This window comes from Plecotus auritus (assembly GCF_963455305.1).
Source record: "Plecotus auritus genome assembly, chromosome: 4".
Lineage (NCBI taxonomy): Eukaryota > Metazoa > Chordata > Mammalia > Chiroptera > Vespertilionidae > Plecotus > Plecotus auritus.
Genome location: NC_137775.1, coordinates 131,712,624 through 131,738,557, shown reverse-complemented (window position 1 = coordinate 131,738,557; position 25,934 = coordinate 131,712,624). Strand labels below are relative to the sequence as shown.

General features: G+C 39.5%; 1 protein-coding gene across 1 annotated transcript in view; it reads right to left on the bottom strand.

The window, feature by feature from the left end:
• Positions 1-25,934, bottom strand: part of AGBL3 (AGBL carboxypeptidase 3) — a 73,244-nt gene that overhangs the window by 1,599 nt on the left and 45,711 nt on the right. The window contains exons 13-19 of the mRNA XM_080665726.1: positions 21,949-22,035; positions 20,248-20,313; positions 15,809-15,866; positions 15,126-15,197; positions 10,247-10,295; positions 7,880-8,076; positions 4,516-4,741 (exon numbers count right to left, since the gene is read on the bottom strand). Of these exons, the coding sequence (XP_080521852.1) occupies positions 4,516-4,741; positions 7,880-8,076; positions 10,247-10,295; positions 15,126-15,197; positions 15,809-15,866; positions 20,248-20,313; positions 21,949-22,035 (755 nt within the window). The remainder of the gene's footprint in view (positions 1-4,515; positions 4,742-7,879; positions 8,077-10,246; positions 10,296-15,125; positions 15,198-15,808; positions 15,867-20,247; positions 20,314-21,948; positions 22,036-25,934) is intronic.

The window sequence follows — 25,934 nt, the reverse complement described above, 5'->3', positions numbered from 1 at the left end:
TTCTATCTCTCCCTCTCCCTTCCTCTCTGAAATAAATAAAAAACAAAACAAGAAACCAAAAAACGTTTTGAGATGATTGTAGACTCATTTACAGTTGGAAGAAATAATACAGACAGGTCCCATGTACCCTTCCCCCAGTTTCCTCCAGATGTAGTATCTTGCAAAACAATAGTACAATATAATCAGGATATACTAGTAGCCATTGACATTGTTGAGGTCCAGAACAGTTCCCTCATGTTCCCCTTTGATAGACACACCCCACTTTCCTCCTTGGCCAGCTCCTCCTTAACTCCTGGCAGTCATTAACCTATTGTCTGAATTATATAACTTTATCTCAATGTTATATAAGCAGAGTCCCACCATGTGTAACCTCTGGGACTGGCTTTTTTCACCCAGCACCACCCTCTGAAGATTGATCCAGGTTGTTCTGTGTATCAGCCCTTCACTCCTTATTCTTGCTGAGTCGAGTCCATGGACTGGATGTACTACAGAGTGTTACTAATTCCTCCATTGGAGGACATGCAGATTCCTCCCAGTTTGTGGCTATTACAAATTAAGCTACTATAAACATCCGTGTCCAGGTTTTTGTGTGAATATAAGTTTTCATTTCTCTGGGATTAATGCCTAGGAGAGCAATTTCTGGGTCATATGGTAGTAATAGTTATACTAGTGGCCTGTTGCACAAAATTCGTGCCTGAGGAGGGTTGTGTCCCTCAGCCCGGCATGCACCCTCTCCAATCTGGAACCCCTCGGGGGATGTCCGACTGCCGGTTTAGGCCAGATCCCACAAACCAGCAGTTGGACATCCCTCTCACAATCCGGGACCACTGGCTCCTAACTGCTTGCCTGCCTTCCTGCCTGATTGCCCCTAACCGCTTCTGCCTGCCAGCCTGATCGCCCCCTAACCACTCCCCTGCCGGCCTGATTGACGCCCAATTGCCCTCCCCTGCTGTGACCTGCCTCCTCCACTGGGACCCGCCTCCTCCGCATGAGGCAGCTGAGACGCTGGGATGGGCCTCCTCTGCACCATGGGACCCCCAGGCCTCACTGCGTGGAGCAGTCACCGGGCCCCACCTCGGCTGTGCACATTGCCATCTTGTGGCAGCCATCTTTGTGGTGGCCATCTTGTGACAGCCATCTTGTGACGACATCACACGTGAGGGCCCCCTAGGCCAGTGGTTGGCAAACCGCAGCTCGCGAGCCACATGTGGCTCTTTGGCCCCTTGAGTGTGGCTCTTCCACAAAATACCACATGCAGGCGCGCACATACAGTGCGATTGAAACTTCGTGGCCCATGCGCAGAAGTCGGTTTTCAGCCTGGGCGAGTCTATTTTGAAGAAGTGGCATTAGAACACTTAAGGGGCCAAAGAGTCGCATGTGGCTCGCGAGCCGTGGTCTGCCGACCACTGACCTAGGCTTTTATTAGTATAGATATGTGCTTTTTAAAGAAACTGTAAACCTGTTTTCCAGAGTGGCTGGCCACTTTACATTCCCACAAGCAATGTATGAGTGATCCAATTTCTTTGCACCCTCCTCAGCATTCAGTGCTACCCTTATTTTTTAATTTTAGCCATTCTGATAGTGTGCAGCTCTCTCATTGCAGTTTTAATTTGCATTTCCCTAATGGTTCATGATGTGGAACATGTTTTTGTGTGGTTATATGCCATCTGTATGTTCTGTTTGGTAAAATGTGTTCCTCCTACATTTTGCTCATTTTCTGAATGAAATATTTATACTGTTACATTTTGAGACTTCTTTAATTTAGATACCAGTCTCTTTAAAAAAATATATTTTTTTATTGATTTCAGAGAGGAAGGGAGAGGGAAAGAGAGATACAAACATCAATGATGATAGAGAATCATTGACTGGCTGCCTCCTGCACACACCATACTTGGGATTGAGTCCACAACCTGGGCATGTGCCCTGACCTCGAATTGAACTGTGACCTCCTGGTACATAGGTCACCACTCAATCATTGAGCCATGCTGGCCGGGCTAGATACCAGTCTCTTTTTTATGTGGTTTACAAATATTTTTTCCTATTTTATAGGTTTTTATCCTTTTAACTGCATCTTTTGAAGGGCAAACACTGTTATTTTGCTGAAGTCTAACATCTACTTTTCTTTATGGATTATGCTTTTGGTGTAAAGTATAACTTTTTGCCCAATTTCTATAGAGTTCCTATTTTTTTCTTAAAGTTTTATAGATTTATGTTGTGCAGTTAAATCCATGATCCATTTTCAATTATTATTATTACTTTTTGTAAAGGAGATGAGTTTAGGTCAAATTTCATTTTTTTTTTGCCTATGAATATCTAATTGTTCCAGCAACATTGGTTGAAATTTCTTTCTCTCCTTCATCGAATTGCTTTTGCACTTTTGTTAAAATTCATCAAGCATTTGTATGGGTCTATTTCTGGGCCCTCTGTTTGGTTGCATTGATATATATGTTTGTTCCTCCTCCATACTACTCTCTTGACTGCAGTAGCTATACACTAGCACAGGGTGTTGAAATCAGATAAATTGGTGCTTTCTACTTTATTATTCTTTTTCAGAATTGTTTTTTTCTTTGGTTCTTATAAACAATACTGAAATGAACATCACTACAGAAATCCTGTTGCCTATACCTAGTTTTTATTTTATTTTTTCTTTTCTTTCTTTTTTTTTTTTTTAATATATTTTATTGATATTTTACAGAGAGGAAGGGAGAGGGATAGAGAGCTAGAAACATCGATGAGAGAGAGACATCGATCAGCTGCCTCCTGCACACCTCCTACTGGGGATGTGCCCGCAGCCAAGGTACATGCTCTTTACCGGAATCGAACCCGGGACCCTTCAGTCCGCAGGCCGACGCTCTATCCACTGAGCCAAACCGGTTTCGGCGTATTTTCTTTTTTTAAAAATATATTTTATTGATATTTTACAGAGAGGAAGGGAGAGGGATAGAGATAGAAACATCGATGAGAGAGAAACATCGATCAGCTGCCTCCTGCACACCCCCTTACTGGAGATGTGCCCGCAACCAAGGTACATGCCCTTGACCGGAATCGAACCTGGGACCCTTCAGTCTGCAGGCCGATGCTCTATCCACTGAGCCAAACCGATTTCGGCTACCTAGTTTTTATTTTGTCCTTAGGGTCAATTTCTAAAAGTAGAATTTCTTATTAAAATGAATATAAATATTAAGGATTTTTCATTTATATTGTTGGACTGTCTTCAAGGAACTCTGTAAGTTTACATTCCAACAATTAGTGAATGAATTTTTTTCATTGAGAGGCAAAAATAAATAGCATTTCATTATTGTTTTAATTTGCCTTCTTTGGATTTAAGTGAGATTGAACAATTAAAAATGTTCATTGACCATGTCTTTTTTTTTTCTTGGTGAATTTCTGGTTCATAGAATTTGCCCATTTTCCTATTGAAATATTCATAATTTTGTCATTGATTTGTAGGCTGTCTTTGAATATGAAGTATATTGGTCCTCTGTTTTTCATTTATATTATAAGAAGAAATGTCAAAGCATTGTGATAAAAGACTCTGGACTCAGAATGTTTAGTTGGGTTGACTCCAGTTCTGCTACCTACTAGCTGTATGACCTTGAACAAATAAGTTAACTTCTTTGTGCCTCAGTTTCCTCATGTGTAGAAGGTAAAATGTATGTGTAAACACAGAACTGTGTCTATCACATAGAAAGCAGTTTTTCAAAATTTGTTGGTAATATTAGTATTATATTTCATATTTTCAGCTTGTCATTGTCTTACTTTTATGTAGGTTTCCTTTCGGCCTTAGTGTTGGTCCTATTTTTTATCTTTAAAAGAAATCTGGTCTCATCCTTTTTGTTTTCCTCTGAGTATCAATAAGCTGAAGTAACTCAAGTTGCCCCCTAGGATTGTTAGCTTATTTTTTATTTTTTAAATATATTTTATTGATTTTTTACAGAGAGGAAGGGAGAAAGATAGAGAGTTAGAACCATCGCTGAGAAACATCGATCAGCTGCCTCCTGCACATACTGGGTATGTGCCGCAACCAAGGTACATCCCCTTGACCGGAATCAAACCTGGGACCCTTCAGTCCATAGGCCGACACTCTGTCCACTGAGCCAAACCGGTTAGGGCTAGGATTGTTAGTTTAAACCCATCTGAGAAATTTCAAGTCAGTCTATGTTCATACTTTATTAATGCATACTTTATTCACAGATTCAAATTAATGAGTGTTTTTATGCGAATAAACAATCAAATAAGGCCAGATAACTTACTCCCTCACATAGCCAATAATTTCACATGGCTTTGGGTCTTTGTCCCTGTGTTCAATGTGGTGTAGCTGCCACCATTCTTTTTACATGTTCATTCATTCATTTTTTTATTAAAAATTTTTAATGTTGACATAATGTGGGTGTCTCCCTTTCCCCCGCCTTTGCCCACCCATGTTTCTTTCTTAGGATAATGAATTAATTAGTCTTGTTTCCTTAAAAAAGAATGTATTAAATAGTTAATAATGAGAAAATTGTATTGACTTACATTTGATGTTGGATTTGGAAGTTGGTGCAAGGATTGAATATCTGACTGGTTCGCACATTTGTAGTGCTTTCCATGATAGGGATCAAATATTGCAATATTTCTTCAGTTTGAGCTATTTTTTTATCCCTGTAGATTCTTTTTTCATCATCTGTCCAATTTACACCAGTCTTCTTGCTTTGGAAAGATGCAGATTGTCTCATTTTGCTTTTCAGGTTGTTATGCAGATCTGGGGGACAACCACAAAAACATGCATAGATGTAGAAACTGAATTGATTCAATAAGTATTTATTGAGCCGTATGTACCAAGAATTCTATCTGAAGCTTATTCTTAAATTACAGGGGCAGAAAACAAACAAACAAGTCAATATATAATGTTAGATAATGATGAAGTTTATGGGATAGAGTAAAGCTGGGGAAGGGAACAGAGAATTCTTGGGGAAAAGGTTGATTTCTATTTTTTAAAAGGTGTTCAGAGACAGCCTCCCTGTGACGCTGATGTGTCAAAGGAGTAATGGAGCGAGTCAAACCGCTTTCAGAGGAAAAAGCATTCTTGTCAAGGGGAATAGGAAGTGCAAAGGCCCTGAGCTGGGAGCACGGCAGTGTGTTCAAGGAACACCAAGTGATGGCACAATGGCTAAAGGAGAATGAACAAGATGAGAGCTCAGATAGGGTACCTGGGTGTAACCTGGGCTCGGTTTACATAGGGCCTCAGAGGCCATTGTAAGCACTTTTATTGAGTGTGAAATGGGGAGTAATTTCAAGGCTTTGAGCAGAGGAGTGTCACATCTTAGATTTGTCTTAACAGGATCATGCTGGTGGCTGAGGTAAGAATATATTAAACAGGGACAAGGTTGGACAAGCAGGGAGATTATTGAAATAGCAACCTTCTCTCTTGGACGGTTAGTGAAATAATCAAGGAGAGAAGGTGATAGCTTGGACCAGGGTGGTGGCCATGGCCAGAAGAGTGAGAAATGTGTGTGAGGGGATCCTAGATATATGTGGGGCTTTTCTAATGAATTCAATATGGGGTGAGAGAAGAAGAATCAGGGGTGGCTCCACAGCTTCTAATCTGAAAAAATGGAAGAGTAGAGAAATGAAGAAAATGATGGGAAGAGCAGATTAGAAATCTCTTCTTTGTTAGATGATGTGAAGGAAATATTTATTTTTTTAATTGTAATAATAAAAGTATAACATTTTAAAAAAGTGTTTATCAAACTGCTCTAAAAAATAAAGTCTAGTTAAAAATTACTTATACTCCACACCCAGTAAGATGGCTGCTATCCAAAAACCCAGGAAATAAACCCAGCATTGGCAAGGCTGTGGAGAAATTAAAATCCTTGTGCACTGCTGGTAGGAATGTAAAATAGTACATCTGCTGTGGAAAACAGTATGGCAGTGCCTCAACAATTAAAAATAGAACTACTTTATGATCCAGCAATTCCCCTCTGGGTAAATGCCCCCCAAAATTGGAAGCAGAGTCTCAAAAAGTTATTTGTACAGGCATGTTCATAGCAGCATTACTCACAGCAGCCAAAAGGTGGAAGCAACCCACGTGCCCACTGAATAAATGGATAAACAAAATGTGGTTTATGCACATAATGGAATATTATTCAGCTTTAAAAAACAAAGGAAACTGACACCTGCATTAAGGTAGTAACAAAAAGACAAAGACTGGCTGGCTGGTGTGGCTCAGTGGTTGAGCACTGATCCATGAACCAGATCACTGGTTCAATTCCTGGTTGGTAGGGGCACATGCCAGGCTCGATCCTCAGTGCGGGGAGAAGGGGAGTGTGTAGGAGGCCGCCGATCGATGTTTCTCTATCATTGATGTTCTCTCTCTCTCTATCCCTCTCCCTTCCTCTCTCAAATCAATAAAAACATATTAAAAAAAAAAAAAAGACAAAGACTGTACTCGTCTTCCAAATCGTTGGTGCCATTAATATGAGATATCTAGACTAGCTAAAGTCATAGAGTTACAAGCAGGATAGCTGGGGGAAGGAGGAATGGGGAGTTGCTCTTTAATGGGGATGGAATTTCAGTTTTGCAAGATGAAAAGAATTCTGGAGATTGTGTATACAACAATGTGAATGTATGTAGCATTGTTGAACTTTATACTTAAGAATAGATAAGATGGTACATTTTATGTTATGTGTATTTTAACACAATTAAACATTTCAATGTATAGGGAGAGGGGGAAAAAAGAACCCCAAGTAGGGCATGAAGGAGGACTAGTAGACATTTTAAAGAATATGGCAGCAGTATTTACAATTATAATGGCTAAATTGTCATGTAGACAGCATAAGAAAAGTAGAACATGCTTAGAATAAAAGCAAGAAATACATTAAGCTTTGAAAAAAATGTTTACTTAGAGATATACACTGAACTATTTATGGGCAAATGATACGATTTGTTGAATTTGCTTTAAATACTTTAGCAAAAAAAAAAGTGGTGGGAATATAGATGAAACAAGAATAATGGACATTCACTACACCAGTCTCTTTACATTTATATTTGAAATTTCAACAATAAAGCTTTTTTAAAAAAGGTAAAAAGAAAGGAAACGAGTGGCTTAAGTACTCCTGAGGTGGCAGGACTTTGATAATGAATGAGGGAATGGATGACACAGCATCTGGCAATGCTGGCAATTGAAATGAATTCATTTATAGTTTCTTGAAAAGCCATTCCTCGGCCATTCACTGAATGCTTATCCTGAATCTGACATTATATTTGATTTGGTAAATAGGAATGAAAAATATAGTCCGTGTCTTTAATATGCTAACAGGACTAGAAAGAGAAAAGTAAAGCATCATCTTTCTATAGAGATAAGGCAGGGTATATAATATAGGATTCCAGAAGAGGGACTTTGAATCATACTTAGGGATGGATAAGGAAAGCTTCCTAATTAATCTGTTTTGATGAATAAGTACACATCATGTAATATTTACTTTTCTATGTCTGCTTCTTTCACTTAGCACAATGATTCTGAGAATCACCCATGCTGTACCAGCAGTTCATTGCTTTTTTTATTCTATACACTGAAAGGCATCAATAACAAGGAGGTATTGCTACAACTAATGAAATTGAAGCAGTAATAATAAAATCCACAAGGATATTGGGAATAAGTCAATTAAATAGATCTCTTTTTCAAGGCTATATTAAACTGAAATAATTTTCTTCTGTATTCAACTCCTATAGAAATTAAGTAAGGCAAATATTTTTCAGAGACTGGAATAAAATGGCTATTAATCATCCCTGTTTACAAAAGCAGTTCCCCTAAATCCCAATTTCATAGGATTTATTAATGATGATACAGTAAAAGCTACACTTGTATTTATTAAAATCCTAAAAATAAAAATAAAAAGACCTTCTGTTGGTATCCTTGGCCTCTCTGTCCAACTGGGAGTTGGCTTGCTCACAGTATACTTCAAGGATGTCACTCTGAAGCAGTTTCTATACAAACCAGTGCTCCTGGGCTGAATTGCTTCCTGGATTGGTCTCTTACCAGTTTCTGAAAAGTGTCTTTGATGGTATTTGCTAAGCCTCTGAATCATACTTTGGGAGCTGAAAGAAATTGGGTACTCTGATTTCAATGTCAACAGTGAACCATCTAATCAAGAGGAATGTCACCCTTATTGTATTTGTATATCACAACGTACAGTACATAAAGTATTCTTATAGATGTTATCCTATGGGGGCTCTCATCCTGGGGACAGGATAGTCACTATTATCTCCCACCTTACATGGGAGAGGGAATGTCAGGAATTCCAGAGATCAAGCTACTTGTTTTTAAGATTACATGGCCAGTTTGAGGGAGGGGCAGGTCTAGAATTCACAGTTCAGTACTTTTTCTATTACTTTCTCTTCTCTTGATATATAATTTAATTTCTTTCCATAGACATGAGAAATAATATATTTTAAAAATTTATGTCTTAGTTTAAATCCATCAATTCTAGATCAAAGTACAGGTATGCCCAAGATGGTTTCTTAACTGATTTTTTGTATTTTTGGGGTAGGAGACCCTACATATTTCAACAAAACCCAATTTTTCTTTTTTAAAAAAGAAACCAAGTTCTTAGAAGAGAGGCCAAGAAAGGAAGAAAGGGCATACCAATGCCTTTCCTGTACACTGTCAGTCTGTTCTCAAATACTTACCCGTTCAGATAGCTGTTTATATTCCTAAGAACCAGGGAACTTGCCAAGGGAGCTAATGCTATAATTACTGGTTTAGACACAACTACAAAGTTATCTCTGTTATCCCTGATTTCTCTTTCTGTCATTCTTTTCTCAGTTTTTAGGTAGTAGTATTATTCCTACGTGATCAGTGCTCCAATTCATAGTACAGATAGTAAACGAATGATAGTTATTCATTCTAAAGTAATTACCTATGCCAGAAATATTTCTTTTTAAAAAGAGAAACTCAGATAATGTGAAGACAGATGCATAGAAATACCAGTAAATGTCTCAGTATAGATTTTAAGGCATCCATTGAGGATAGTTTGGGGATATTAAAATCTCAGAACCATTCAAAAATGGGCATTCCATAAACTGGCCTAGTCACAGATACTATCTATACATATAAAAGGCTAATATGCTAACTGTCTGTCTGACCAGTTGCTATGACATCACTGACCACCAGGGGGCAGACGCTCAATGCAGGAGCTGCCGTGACGTGCACTGGCCATTTACAAAGAAACAGCACTGCGGACCTGGCACCCATAAAGCAACACTTGGCTTCCCCCAAGTGGGACACGGGCCCCACCACCACCCAAAAGCAACAGCCCACCAAATCACAGCTGATGCTGCCGAGAGCCTATGGCACAAAATGTGCCCACAGCCCAGCCCAGCCTGTAAACGGTCACTGTGGGCGCTGGGTAATGACGCCACGTAGCAACGCCCAGCTTCCTCTCCCTAGCAACTAGCCTCCTTGGAGTTTCTTCAGCCCAGGAACACGACTTGCTTTATAGTCAGGTGGAAACATTTTACTTTAACCAAATGTCTGTGAAGTATTTTCCCATGCCTCATCTCATTTGATCCTCACAGAAGTCTTGGAGTAGGTAGATAGGAGACTCGATGGAATCCTATTTTCTTTTCATTAGCTGGAAAACGGAGATTTAGAAAGTTTAGAAACTTGACCCGACTGAAAAGCAGTAAGAAATGGTGGACCTTGAAAACGACTTCAGGTTTTCTCACTGCACAGAATGTAGTCAAACACTGCTGCAGTTAAATATTTTACCCTTTGTTCTCCCTGCGTGATCTACTATAATAATCTGCTTCGTGTTGATATTTACTGCTGTGTTGCTGACAATTGCCTGAAAGAGAAGTGGGATGCTTCACTGGGCTGGAAAAAGTTTAGCTCAATCAGAAAGCAGGTCTAATTAAGCAAGTTTATTCTCTATATATAAAAGGCTAAGTTGACTTGTGCATATGTGATACACATAAAGCTCTCAATGGCGCCAATCACACATGTGTGTTTTGATCTGTCATTGTCAACCGTGAATTTGGCTGACACTTCTATTATAAAGAAAGGGTGAATAATGATATTAAAATATTTCTTCTAATTAATTTCCTTTCAATGTACACGAATCCGTGTACTGGGGCACTAGTGTAGTTATAAGGAGACATCTGATTAGCAATTGTTATCAAACAGTGACTTTTACCTATTGCTTTAATTCAAAATCAAAATCTTTGTAAAACAGAGGAAAAGGAAGGTGTAAGGTACTAATTCTCCTACCTCAAATATCTTTTTAGAAGCCAGGAAGGGGCCTGTCCAGGCATTTTCACTAAAAAAGAAAATATACCGTAAAATTTATGAACTCAGATTTTTCAGATTAAAAAACTTAATAGTTTACTTTCTTGCCAATTATCTTATTCATATATTTAACAGCTAACTTAATTTGAGCTTATCTTCAATTAATCTGCTATTGTCTCATTCAGAAATATGAAATATGTCAGTATATATTTCACTTGGAAGCCTTTTAATTGAAGTGTTTCAACAGAATAGCAAACAGTAGAAATACCTATCTAATAATTGTCAAAAATTGAGAACTGAATCTATGAATATTAGGATCTAAGAAGGACATCTACATGTATAGTAGGGTAACTAACTTTTTAGAGATCCAACCCAGGACACAGCCATACCAGACCAAAAAAAACAGTAAAATATGTAATAAACCATCATATACACATCTATTAAGATTGTAACATAAAATATAAAATATACGTTTATTTAAACTATTATATTATTTGGTATTATTTGCTTTAATGCTTCTAAACACTTTTAAACAAAACAATAGGGCTAGTTAACAGTGGTAATTATAGTGATTAATAAAACAAATTAAACAAATAGTGTATATGAGAATAGTATAACAATATATTTATTTTTCTCTCCTTTGATATAGATGTTAACTCTGTACTAAATATTTAAATTTTATAAGCCATAATATTCTGTTATCTTAAGACTTAAATATAAGACCTTTTACTTTATTTTTGAAAAATATTTCTTTATTGATTTCAGAGAGGAAGGGAGAGACAGAAACATCAATGATGAGAGAATCATTGATTGGCTGCCTCCTGCATGACCCACACTAGGGATCGAACCCGCAACCTGGGCATATGCCCTGACCAGGAATCTAACCGGTGACCTCTTGGTTCCTGGGTCAATGCTCAACCACTGAGCCACACCCAGATGGGCTGAGTCAGTCTTATTTACCTACAAATGTCATTTTTTTTACTGTATGAGTTTTAGTCATAATTGACACATAATATCAAACAACCCAGGGGCAGTTAATCCATTCTTTTCTATACTCCTTATGGACTCTTCAGAGATCATCCGTTTTAGAGAAACAGCAGAGTAGTCAATACCCCCTTATCCATGGGGGATATGTTCCCAGACCCCAGGTGGATGCCTGAAACTGCATATAGTACCAAACCCTATATACACTGTTCGTTTATATTTTTAATCCTTACCTGAGGATATTTTCCCACTGATCTTTTAGAGACAGTGCAAGAGAGAGGGAAAGACAGAGAGAAACATCAATGTGAGAGAAACACATCGATTGGTTGCCTCTTGCATGCTCCTGGACCAGGGCCACGAGCCAGGAGCAGCCTGCAACCAAGGTCCATGCCCTTGGCTGGAATCGAACCCGGGACCCTTAGGTCTGCAGGCTGACACTATCCACTGAGCCAAACCAGCTAGGGCTATAATGTTTTTCTCTATACATACATACCTATGATAAAGTTTAAATTATAAATTAGGCACAGTAAGAGATGAACAACTATTAATAAAAGAGAACAATTATAAGAATGTATTGTAATCAGTTATGTGAATGTGGTATCTTTCTCTCTCAAAATATCTAATTGTACTGTACTCACATTTTCACTTAAAGGAAACACTTTCTATCTTCTCTTTGGCATTCAAATAGTCAGCACCACTACTCTTGCACTTCGGGGTGATTATTAAGTAAAATAAGGTGATTGAACACTAGCACTGTGATACCACAGAGTTGATCTGATAACGAAGGTGGCTACTAAGTAACTAATGTGTGGGAAATGTGTACAGCAAGGGGACGTTGGACAAAGGGTAATTCACATCCCAGGTGTGATGGAGCGGGATGGTGCCAGATTTTATCACACAACTCAGAACAGCGTGAGATTTAAAACTTATGAAGTGTTTATTTCTAGAATTTCCATTTAATATTTTAGGATTGTGGTTGACCTCGACTACTACATTACATTAATTTTCAAATGTTAAACCAACTTTCCATTTCTGGAATAAGTACTACTTGTCCATTGTGCATAATTCTTTTTATATGTTGTTAGATTTGGTCTGCTAGTATTTTGTCTTACTCTTTTAATTATTAGTGATTCAGAACATAGTAAAGAAACATGCCATTTATTAGGCCCCTGTAAATCCTAACAATTAACTTTTTGAGAAACCTCTATCCTCAAACAACTCCTACATAATCCCATAGCACAGTAAGTTGCATTTATCTCATTATATTTTTATTGTCTGTTTACTTGTTTTCATTCTCTCTGCTTCTTGAGAACAGACTATATTTTATTCCCCATTGTACACCAGTATCTAGCACAATCTTTGCATAGTATGACATGAGACCTCTGGGAAGCAGATAAACACACATCTTCTATTTGTGTGATTTTTAGAAGAACATGAACAAAGATGAAAGGAGATTATGTAACAAAAACTAAATATAAGAGAATGGCTTAGACATAGAAGAATAATATCAGTAAGGTTAAAATATCAAATGAACTAAGATATGAAGAAATATTGAAAACAAAAAATAAATTTTACTTAGCTATTTTCAGAATGAAAATATACCAAAGAATGTTTTAGATTTGTCCTGCTGGAATTATTTTAAAATGTGAATGGATAACAAAGAGCAGAATCCCTCAGCTCTTAAATTTACTTCATTTATTTATTTATTTATTTTATTTATTTTTTAAATTTCTTAAGGTATCACATATTTGTGCTCATCCCCCCATTCCCCTCCCGAACCCTTCCCCACGCATGCCCCCACCCCCCTGTTGTCCGTGACCACTGGTTAGGCTTATATGCATGCAATTGTTTCTGTCTTTTCTATCAAGAAGTTTTCTTCTGACTAGAATAAATATTGGCAAGAGATAACCAAAGTCAAAGGGCTCTGAATGAGTTACCTCTACTCCCAGGCACACTGCATGCCAAGAAAGAAAAGAATCCTATGTAATAAAAGGATAATATGCAAATCGACCAAACAGCGGAACGACAGGTCGCTATGATGTGCACTGACCACCGGGGGCAGACATTCAACACAAAAGCTGCCCCCTGGTGGTCAGTGTGCTCCCACAGGGGGAGCGCCACTCAGCTGAGAGCCTCTCCCACCTCTGTGGCAGCGCTAAGGATGTCCGACTGTGGGGAGCGGGCCTAAGCCGTCAGTCGGACATCCCCCGAGGGTTCCTGGACTGCGAGAGGGTGCAGGTCGGGTGAGAGACCCCTCCCCCGCTTCATGAATTTCACGAATTTCGTGCACTGGACCTCTAGTTTGCATATAAGATCACAAAACCATTGACAACAATCTTTTAAGAATTCAAGGAAGTGATTCTCCTCTCCCCTGTTAAACACCTAACTTGTCAGTTAAGACTCATTATAATTTAAAGATCAATTTCTTCAAGAAAACATTGCCTGAGGTTTCCAGGCTGGATCAGGACCTCCTCTGAACAACCAGAGCAGTGTATGTGCATATCACTATCACTCAGTCCATCTCACTTTCACTGTGATGAACTGCGTATGAGTCTTATTAAACTTTGATACCTACTCCTTAAATGAAGGGAGAGCAAGGTACGTTTCAGGCAGAGAAGACAGCATGAGCAAAGGCAAGGAGGTGAGGAGACGCGTGTGTTTTGAAACTACAGGAAGATCATCTTTGTTAAGGTGTTAAGTGAAAGCAGAGAATCACAAGAGATAAAACTATAGAGGTAGTCAGGGGTCAGTTCATCGGAATTCAATATGTCACATTTGAAAACTTGGTTTCTATGTTGCAGCTAATGGTCTGTCAAAAATTTTTCTTCGTTTTGTTTAAGTAATAGAACATTACTGAAAGAAAACTTGTACAAGAAAACTACTCAGGATGAATGAGGGTTGGATGAGCTGTGTCCCACCAACTCTCACTGTAACTGAAAGGCTTTAGGTAGGTTTACATGAACAGATTTGTGTTATTAAGAGGTGGCTTTTATGGTCCCGTGAAAGCTGCAATTCAGATGACAATATTAGAAATCTGTACCACTCCTGGGAAATAGGTCATACGAGTCTGAAAAGAATGAGGGTAGTGGAGCCCGGCTGGCGTGTCTCAGTGGTACGTTGACCTATGAGCTGGTCAGGGCACATGCCCAGGTTGCAGGCTCAATCCCCAGTGTGGGGTGTGCAGAAGGCAGCTGATCAATGATTTTCTCGCATCACTGATGTTTCTATCTCTCTTCCTCTCTCGTCCTTTCTGAAATCAATAAAAATATATATTTAAAAAAAAAGAATGAGGGAGTGGAGATTGAGAAAAAGGGATTATGGGATAAATTCCGGTAGATTCAGTGGCTAACTGGATATGAAGGATGGAAGCAAAGGAGAAAAAGGATAACTATCAGGATTTAGTTCGGGTGATTATGGAGACAGTACTGCTACCAAAGTTATAGAGAACACAAAATACAGGAGGAACAGCATTTAGAGTAGAATTAGGTGAATTTGAATTTGGATACATGGGGCATCTATGTGAATATGTATAGCAGATAAATATAAGAGTTTGAAGCTTTGACAAGAGGTCAAATGTATGTATAGAGATGCATGTATACACATGTGTATGTATACACAAAAATATATATGTATACACATATGTATATGATACAACAACATGACATAATAAAAATCAAGATCATGAAAGGCTGAATCTAAGAAGAATTAGTTTGGGAGGATTAAATTTAAGAACCAGTACACTGGACCAAAATATCAAACCAAAACAGAAGAAGAGGAGAATGGAGGAGACATAATTTAGCTGCCACATTATGAAAATAATACTTGATAGGTGTGAGTATCAAGTCTTTACTTTTTATACTACTCTCACTTTACTCACCCGAACCTTGATTAGGAAACGGTCTTCTGAAATAATCAAATACACGATCATCTGATACATTTGACCTTGTATCTAGATGGTAAAAAAGATCCTTAGTAGCATGAAAACAATTCATTGACTCTTACATTTCATATTTTCATCTTTTTCTACATGAAAATGTTAGCAGATAATATGTCAATGGTAGTTTAGTTCAGTTAAAATAACACAGTTGTCAAATCTTATGATTTTTTTGGTTGCATTTTTGCTACCTATAGCAGAACTCTAAAAAATATTCATACCCTTTGGGGCAGCAAATCCTTTCTAAGACTCTATTATAAATAAATAATTGATAATATACACAGACAGTAAGTTACAAGGTCAAAGTTAATGATATACTGCAATTTTAAATGAAAACAGGTTACAAAACAAGCAGAACTTAACTTGTTAGTCTTCCCCTATTAAAAAGGAGCTCCTGGGGAAAGAAAAGGTACAGTATACTTTTATTAAAAAGCAGCTCATGGGGGAAAGAAAAGGTACAGTATACTTGTGCTAAAAAGGAGCTCCTGGGGAAAGAAATGGTGTAGTATACTTTCCGATATCTCTAAGCACCAAGAACAGCAGGAACCTCAAAGCTATGGCACAAAAACAGTGTTTGCTGAGTAAGTGAATTCATCATTTATGAGAGGGTAGAAGCAGAACATTACCTTTCACATCAGAATTTGATTCTTTGTGTCTTGGCATTAAATATCCTCTACCACAAACCTAATGGAACACAGAACCAGAACAAAAGCAATACTGTTACACACATGAAAATGAGGTATATTTCCTATGTGATTTACGGAAGAGTTCTTTTCAACATTTCTTTTTTTTTTTTTAAATATATTTTATTGATTTTTTACAGAGAGGAAGGGAGAGGGATAGAGAGTTAGAAACATCGATCAGCTGCCTCCTGCACGCCCCGCGTGCCCGCAACCAAGGTACATGCCCTTGACCAGAATCGAACCTGGGACCTTTCAGTCCGCAGGCTGATGCTCTATCCACTGAGCCAAACCGGTTTCGGCTCAACGTTTCTTATTTTATCCTCATAGGTTTAGAATGGATGCAATAATCTCTTATCAGAACCTCCTAATATCTTTCCCAACACTACTTTTCTCCTAGAGCTATGAGTAGAAGAAAATAGTATTATATTTTATTATTCTTATATTTTGGCACTAAAGGGAGTTTAAAAATTTTTCACTGCATATGGAACCTATTTATGATAAGAGACCAAACAATGTAGTTTATAATCTCATTGAAATGAGAAGAATAAAGATATAGGAAGATAAAACTATGTAATGGGTGAAAATATATAAAATTATATGAAAATATATAAGCAATTACAAAACTATGCTTATATAGAAAAGATGAAAATTATTTTCTCGTAGCTTGCAAAGAAATCCAGTAAGGAAGAACATACATGACATTGCTTTTTATCTGGACTAGAGACACAACACTGTAGAATTGTGACTGCAAATATTGAGTAGTCTACATATAGATCATATGTAACAATGAAAACATTTTTAATGTGATCAGACTTTTGTTTCTGTGTTATGCGGATATTATAAAGAAATTTCCAAGAGGGCCTGAGAAAGGAAAAGAAAATTGAAAACATTTTGCCAAGATGTAATGCTTATCAACTTATGATAAAAAGTGGAGTACGGCCTGCCTATGTGGCTCAGTGGTTGAGCTATGAACCAAGAGGTCATGGTTCATTCCCAGTCAGGACATAAGCCTGGGTTGTGGGCTCTATCCCCAGTAGGGGGCATGTAGGTGGCATCTGATCAATGATTATCATAATTTATGTTTCTATCTCTTCCTCTCTTTTCCTCTCTGTGAAATCAATAAATTTTTTTTAAAAGTGGAGGATGAAATAGAATTAAAAACTAAAATAAAACCCCTTTGTACATAAAATTGATTGGCAGCAAAAAAATTTTGACATAATCAGTGTGAAAATGGGAGAAAATGTAAAAACTGAAAGATTATTGAAGGGAGAAAAAAGGGAAATATTCTATAAAAATTAAAGTTAAAAGTAGCAATATTATCTACATTAATAAAAGAGAAACATGCAAATTAACCATCACTCTGCTACACCCACAAGTCATGTCCACCAGCCAATCAGGAGCGAGCATGCAAATTAACCCAACCAAGATGGCAGCTGGCCACGGGGCTGGAGCAAGCAAGGAGGCTTGGGTTGCCCCTGGCGATGGAGGAAGCCAAGCTTCCCGCCCGCCCTGGCCTCCGCCCAAGGCTACAAAGTTTCAATTATAGAAGATAAATAAATCCTAGATACTTGCTTCCAGCCAGCCCTGGCCTCCGCTCAAGGAGGCGCTGAAAAAAAAAGAGGGGCTGGGACCATGGGTCGCTAGGGGGTGATCAGGCCAGGATAGGACGGCAGGGGCCATTGGGGGTAAGCAGACCAGCAGGGGGGCCAGTTGGGGGTGAGTAGGCCGTCAGTGGAGGTCAGTTGGAGGTGATCAGGTCAGCAGGGGGGGGGCAGTTTGGAGTGAGCAGGCCAGCAGGGGGTAGTTGGGGGTGAGCAGGCTGGCATGGGGGGCAGTTGGGGGTGGTCAGGTGAGTGGGGGGGGCATTTGGGGGCGAGCAGGCTGGTGGCGGGGGGCAGTTGGGGGCGAGCAGGCCAGCAGGCAGAGTGGTTAGGTGCAATCAGGCAGGCAGGCAGGCAGGCAGGTGAGCAGCTGGAGCTAGCAGTCCCGGATTGTGAGAGTGATGTCCGACTGCTGGTTTAGGCCCGATCCCTGTAAACCGGCAGTAGGACATCCTTCGAGGGGTCCCAGATTGGAGAGAGTGCAGGCCAGGCTCTGGAACACACCCCCTCCCCCATGCACAAATTTTGTGCACCGGGCCACTAGTATATATAATAAAAGCATAATATGCAAATTGACCAAACGGCAGAACAGCGGAATGACCATCCAGATGACCACTACGCTATGACACCCAATGGTGCCAGGCCAGCCAAGGTGGGTGTGATGTGATTGGTTGGGGGGCCCAGCCATCGCCCCACGATTGTCCTGCAGAGGGAGGCCCAGGCCACCTACCAGTGGGCTGCGGTGGGTGGGCGGGGCCTCCCTCTGCAGGGGCGCGATCCACTGCAGCAACCCAGATGGGTGGGCAGGGCCTACCTCTTTGGGGTAACCAATTGCGGGGCTCCAGGACTGCGAGAGGGCGCAGGCCGGGGTGAGGGACCCCCGCCCCTCCCCCAGTGCATTCGTGCACCGGGCCTCTAGTATTATATAATCACTAGAATTTGGAGAAATAGGGTTAAAATTAGGTGGAAGAAAATCACTGATAGGACTTGATTTGATGAACTCTTAAATGTCTACATTTTTAGCCCTCTTCCTGGATTGAAATGATGCTGTGAACCATAACAAACTATTATATTTATCCCATAGAAAACCACCAGGCTAATATCCTTATGAATGTGATCTACAAATTTTAACCATAGAAATCTGTAATTGTTTGTGCTGAAAGTCTTCAAAATTCATTATTAAATGTGTCCTAGTAGGAGATGAAGTTAACTAAAGAGTTTTAAAAATAATTTACTATTATTATTTTGGAATGCATTGATGTCTTATAAGCAAACCATTAAAATAAATCAAGAGCATAAATTTGAGCAGTCCTCAGATGTTCACTTCAATAAGATGACATTTTTCAGCCTTTCTGTCAAAAATTAATAGAAAATAAATTTCAGGATCAATGACTAAGAACTCCCATTTGTTTAGGGACACATTTAGAATATATGCAACATTCTGAAATGACCAAATGATGAGACTGTTTTCCATTTGGAAAATCCAACATTAAATGTAGATTATGATTTCATAACAATTTTAAAAGCTCCAATCAAGGAAGGTGAAAAAGCCCCATAGATATTTATGAGGAAAACCACTATGTGGATATGTTTATGAGAACTAAATAAATGTGTCTCAAAATATCTACATACAAAAAAATAAATAAAATAAAAAACAAGCTCCCAAACACATCTACCTTGGTTTGGGTTCTATAAATGACTTAATACATTAAGACCAATTAGAAAATTTGTTTCTTTGGTGACAGGCTGCATTATTTTAGTGAAGCCCCTTAGCCACCTGCAGTGTTCAGCTCTTGATTTTGCTCCTCAGGGGTGCGGACTTGGGTATGCCCACATTCACTCTGGGATGGTAGTGGTTTTGGAAGGGTGGTCTTGGTCTCCTTCCCTGACCACAGCCAGCAATTAAGTTCCACCCATTTTTGGCTGTTAGCTTTACAGTTTTCAACAATGCCCTAGCGCAGTGGTTGGCAAACTGCGGCTCGCGAGCCACATGCGGCTCTTTGGGCCCTTGAGTGTGGCTCTTCCACAAAATACCAAGGCCTGGGGAGTCTATTTTGAAGAAATGGCATTAGAAGAAGTTTAAGGTTAAAGAGTCTGGCTCTCAAAAGGAATTTCAATCATTGTACTGTTGATATTTGGCTCTGTTGACTAATGAGTTTGCCGACCACTGCCCTAGGGCATATATTGTTGTACAGGCCAATCCAAATTTGTGTTCCTTTGAAGGCATAGTTCCTGAGGTCAGTGTTTGAGATTTGTTCTGACCCCAGGTGGGCTCCTCCCAGCTGCCTCTTTCCCCAGTTCTCTCTGACAAATCAGCTGGCCTACCCCTTAGCCTATATTTCCAATGAACCTCCCAACCCCCTCCCAATGCCTTTTACCATACTTGTATTGATTTTGAGAATGCCCTGAAACTTAAATTTCTCCAGGACCTCTTGCAAATTAAGTCACTTGTTTGGGAGAGAGATTAGGAGCTGTCTATTTCATCTGGTTCTCCCCCAAGTCAAAGGTTCTGACCCGAGTATCTCTGGAGCTGGGGGTGGAGACAATGACCTTCTCTCAGTGGTACCCCACTTTAGGAGCTGAGCTGTAGGTGGAAAGAGGGCAGTAGTTTCTGGTCTTCTCTAAATTCGCTTTTTCCAGTGTAGAACCACCACTTGACAAGCCAAAGCAAGGGTGATTAGGGCCAAAAATATTCTCAGTGATGTGGCACCCAAGGTAGAGCCTCTTTCATGAATGGGGTCTGGGTAGAAGGAGGGACCGCCATTTCTGGGCTGCACTCACCTGGAATGTAGCTTCAGTATTGGAGACAGGATAACCTTCCTGGGAAGACAGCTCTCTGACTGGTATCTGTGGGGAGAGGAGGCCCTGTGTCTGGGCTGCACTTGTCTACAGTCAGAGTCTCAGTCTCATTGAGGGGAAGGTGAAGGGAGGTGAGGGGAGGGAGAGGGGAGGTGAGGGGAGAAAGAGGGGAGGTGAGGGGAGGGAGAGGGGAGGTGAGGGGAGGGAGAGGGGAGCAGGGAATGTTAATTCAAACACCACAGACTTTCACTGTTGGTTTTTAACCAAGTTGTAGATTTTCATAAATATATGTGTTTTTTTCATTTGCTGTATGTTCTTAGGGCCATTTCTAGAGACATTATTTTTGTTGTTGTTATTTTAATTTTAGAAATCCATATTGAATCGTTTCTGCCAACAGTAACATAGTATATCAGTGTGTGAATGTTCACTGTGATGGGGAAAGGAATGTTGGGATGACAGACAGGCAGGGTGTTTATAACAAATAAAGACTTGTTATAAAATGCTCAGTGTGTTTAAAATGCCCCATTATTGAGCGTGTTTTCCCTAATTGTGTGTGTGCTTGATTTTAATCTTTAGCTCAACCTCATAGCAGCCAGTGTAAATTCACTGTTTAAATCATCCCTTAATCTTGTGTGTGTGTGTGATAAAATACACCAAACATATAATTTACCATCTTAACCATTTTTAAGTGTAGAGTTCAATGTCCTTAAGTACATTTATACTGCTGTGCAACCAATACCACCACCACCCATCTCCAGAACTCTCATCTTCCCAAAATGAAACACTGTCCCCATGAAATACTCACTCCCCAGTCCTCCCTTAATCTTGACCAAAAGGCTCAACTTTTTCATTGATAAGGAGCTGAATCCATTAGAAAGAATATTCTTTTTTGGGGTATTTTCTTACAAATTATAAGAAAATTACAATAACATATCATATAATTCAAACAACAGAGGTGCAAGCAGTGAAAAGTGAACGTGTTCCCATATCCTAGAGATAATCAATGGTAAGTTTGGTGTGTAGTCTTCCAAACGTGGAAAAGTATAAAAACTATAAAGGTATAAAATTTTTCAGAGTTGAGAATAAAGATGACCTCATCAGTGTAACTGAAAAGTACAATAGAACCCAGGGGCTGCACCCCGAGAACTAGGGAATGCCACACTCTTCAGCTTGCACTTACTTTCTCTCGGGGGCAACACCAGCCTCCTGCTTTTTGACTTCTTTGTGGAAGAAATCTTTGAACCTCATTGTTTGAATGGTTGCTTTTTGTTTTGTTTTTAATATTTCTCACCCACTTTTGCTAGTGAATGGGTCTGCAGAGCTCCCATTCTGCCACTGTGGAAGCTAACCTCCCTGCACGATCTAGTTTATACATTTGTATTCTCATTTAAGTTTTCTTAATTTTAATTTATTTCTTGCTATCCTGGATGCATCTTTGTCAGATGACTCAAATACTTTTCTGAGTAAGGTAAGTATAAGTGAAATTTAAATATCACACCTTAATAAGACCCACCTCTCATCTGTCAAGGTTCTTTTGTGCTTTTATAAACAGTGAATAAGATGAGAAAATTTTCCTGAGGAAAAATTAGGGTATGGGAAGTGTAAGAGGAAATAACTTGCCATTCTCTTGCAAACATTTTTTTCAGAAGCTGCTAACAACCAGATCAATAAATACTTATTTACCTCTCGCTCTTCTCTGGCATTTTGATGTCTTGCTAGGGTAGAATTTCTTTCCTTCTTTGTTCTCAGATGTTTTTTCTTGGCTTTTATCTAGGTTAAAGAATCATATTTAAAATCAACATTCCCAAGTTTTGGGCTCAATCCCCAGTGGGGAGCGTGCAGGAGGCAGCTAGCTGATCGATGTTTCTCTCTCACCTCAACGTTTCTCTCTCCCTCCCTTCCTCTCTCTCTAAAATCAACAAAAACATTAAAAAAGAATAAAAATGAATTAAAAAACTCAACATTTAATCAACACACTAAGGACAGTATATATGCAGACATAAAATATCTTGAGGCTTCCATTTGTAAGAAGTACTTTTCCTATTCCTCTAAGTACAACTAAAAAACACTGGGTATTATATACAAAATAAATTTAAGAGGCTCTGAAAGGTGTAAAAAAAGAAGTCAAACTGGTGAGTGATCTGAGGAGAAGAGGAGCAACATGACCTTGAGTAGTTTCCTGTGTAGTTTCCCTGACTCACCTGCCTCCCTCTCCCTTGTAGGTGCACTCCCTTAATCATTAAGCCCTGAGGACACTGAGGTTCTGGCCAGCATCAAATAATATTAGTTAAGAAATAATGGCTGAAAACTCCCCAAATTTGATGGAAGACATGAATGTAAACATCCAAGAAACTTAATGAACTCCAAGTAAGAGGAAATAAAAAACTCCACACCAATCCCTATAAATTTTAGGATTATTTGTGCTAGGTCTGAGAAGAATGCCATTAGTATTTTAATAAGGATCACACTGAATCTGTAGATTAGTTTGGGTAGTATGAGCATTTTAATGATGTTAATCAGACAGTTAATCATAAGGTTTAACTTATACATGGGATCTAAAAAACAAACAAAACAAATGAACAAACTGAAAGGGTTAAAGAGAATAAAATGGGGCAGAGAAAACTTATTGTGCTTAGCAGATATCTTGCAGAAAGCTTGCAGCCTTGAGCACGGCAGAGCCCAGATAACCAGAAGACACCTGGCATTGGAGGAACCAAGGTGGGACCAGACCCTTACGTCAGTAGAACGACTTGCAGCCAGCAATGAGTAATAAAAATCTGCCTCTCCCTTCATTCTCCACTGACTCCCTTTTTGCTGGACTCAGTCCGTCTGCACCCAGGCGCTTGAAATAAAAGCCTTTTTGATACATTACATCCTCATGTCATAGATGCGTGACCCTGGCCCACTCCAAACCTTTCACAAACAAAACAAAACAGATTCATAGAAACAGAGACCAGACTGATAATTGTCAGATGGAAGGGGGTTGGAAGGATAGGTAAAAAGGTGATGGGGAATATAATCAACTAGAGGCCCGATGCACGAAATTTGTGCAAGGGGCTTGGTCGCCCACCGTCGCTGCGGCCGCCTCTGCCTTGGCCTCAGCCCGCCGTGGCAGCTGGGGGCCCCCGCTTCTGCAGCTTCATCTGGAAGGTCATCCGGAAGGATGTGCGGTCTAATTAGCATATTATGCTTTTATTATTATAGATAATACTGTGATGGGTTTTCACTGTGACATTGTAAGGTATATAAATGTCAAATCACTGTGTTGTACACCTGAAACTAATATAATACCAACTATACTTAAATTTAAAAGACTCTAAAAACATATCTGCAATAAAAAAGCCCACATGAAAGACACATTATAATCAAACGTTCAAAGTCAAAGATTAAAAGAGAATCTTGAAAGCAGCAAGAGGGGTTATATGCAAGGGATTCTCAATAAGATCATTAGCAAATTTCTCATCAGAAACTTTGGAGGCCAGAAGACAGTGTGCCAATATATTCACAGTGCTTAAAGGAAAAAAATAATGGGCAGAACGGTCCTTCAAAAATTGGGGAGAAATGAAGACATTCCCAGAAACACAAAAGCTGAGGGCGTTCATGACCTCTAGACCTGCCTTGCAAGAAATATTCAATGGAGTTCTGCAAGGTGAAATGAAAGGACACTAGTCAGTGCAACCTCGCAAAAATTCATTTCTTTACTATGACTTTTTCTGCTTTCTTTCGAGTCAAACTGGTCTCACCCAGCACCCTGACTCACCTGCCTCCCTCTCCCTTGCAGGTGCACTCCCTTAATCATTAAGCCCTGAGGACACTGAGGTTCTGGCCAGCATCAAATAATCTTAGGAACAAAGCCTTAGGTCTGATGACCCTAAATGGGTCTGTTAACCCCACAGAGTTTCTGTCAAACTAAAGATAACATCTAGACCACAACTGTGTTTCAGCTCCAGGCCCATAAAATTGGTGAAACCAGACAAAGCAATGGCCATGGATGACAACAGGGCCAGATGCACCGATCAACTACCTCTTCCCCTATCACTGACCAATCAGTAGAGACCACAACCCTGACCACAGCCCTAACTCCCTTAATCATCATGATTAATGATTTCCCTCTCCTCTATAACCCATCCCTTGGAAGCCATCAGGGAGCCAGGTCTTTGAGCATTAGCTCACCTGTCTCCAGGCAAGGGCCACTTCCTGAAATAAACTTACTTTCTTTGCTGCAAGCTCAGGTTTGTGTCTTATTGGGCTTTTCAGGAAAACGGACCCCTTTAGTCTGGTAACAACAGTAACTTGAAGGTATACGGAGAATTAAAGATCTCAATACAGTAAATACAATTATAAAAGCTAGTGTTATTGCAACAATAGTTTGAAATGGCACTTTGTTTTCTACATGGTAAATGACTAACATTTAAAGAAAACCCCCCACTATTATTAGTGTAAAAGCTAGTACTACTGTAACTTTGGTTTGTAAGTCCGAATCTTGTTGTTTTTTAAATATATTTTTATTGCTTTCAGAGAGGAAGGGAGAGGAAGAGAGAGATAGAAATATCAATGATGAGAGAGAGCCATTCATAGGTTGCTTCCTGCATGCCCCCTACAGGGGATGGAGCCCACAACCCGGGCATGTGCCCTGACTGGGAATCAAACCATGATCTCCCAAAGGTTCATATATCAATGTTCAACCATTCAACCACTGAGCCACACCTTGAATTTTGTTTTCTACATAATTTAAGAGACTAATACATTTAAAGAAAGTATTAGTGTATGTTCTTGGGCACACAGTGTATAAATATGTGATTTTTGACATTGACAACCAAAGTGGTGGGATTGCAGCTGTAGAGCTGAACTTTTGTACACTATTGAAGGTAAGCCAGACTAAGTTACAATTACAGTGTTATAACTTGAGGATATTAAATGTAATCCCCACAGTGAGCACAAAGAAAATACCTATAGAACAGACACAAAAGGAAATGAGAAAGGAATTTAAACATTTCACTACAAAAAATCAGCTAAACACAAATGCAGATAGTAATGTGATCTGAGTGACCAAAATACTGTAAGACACATGGAAAACAAACAGCAGAGTGAGAGAAGTCATCCCTTTGCATCAGTAAGTATTTTCATTATAAATGGATTAAACTTCCCAGTCAAAAGACAGATATTCACAGAATGGATAAAAACACATGATCCAATTATATGCTGTCTATAAAAGACTCAAAAGATCCAAAATACAAACAAGTTGAAAGTGAGAGGATGGAAAAGATATTTCATGCAAATAGGAACCAAAAGAGAGCAGGGATGGTGATACTAATATCAGACAAAATGAACTTTAAAAATATTATGAGACAAAGGACACTAAATATTAATAAAAAGTTCAATACGGCAAGAAGATATAACAATTATAAACATTTACATATCTATTGCCAGACCATCTAACAGAGGAATATGCAAATTAACCAGGATGCTGCCACATCACCACCGTTCAGCAGGGTGGGTGGGGCTGTGGGGCCGCAGGGCGGGACTCCGGGTCTCCGGCGATTTCGTCCCACCCAGGCAGACTTCCCCACAGCCCCGCAGCCAAATCCCGACGTGAACCTGGGGTTTACTAAACTTTACTGGAGCTGCTCCCCACACCCCCCACCCCTTGCCCCAGGACTGCGCTGCCC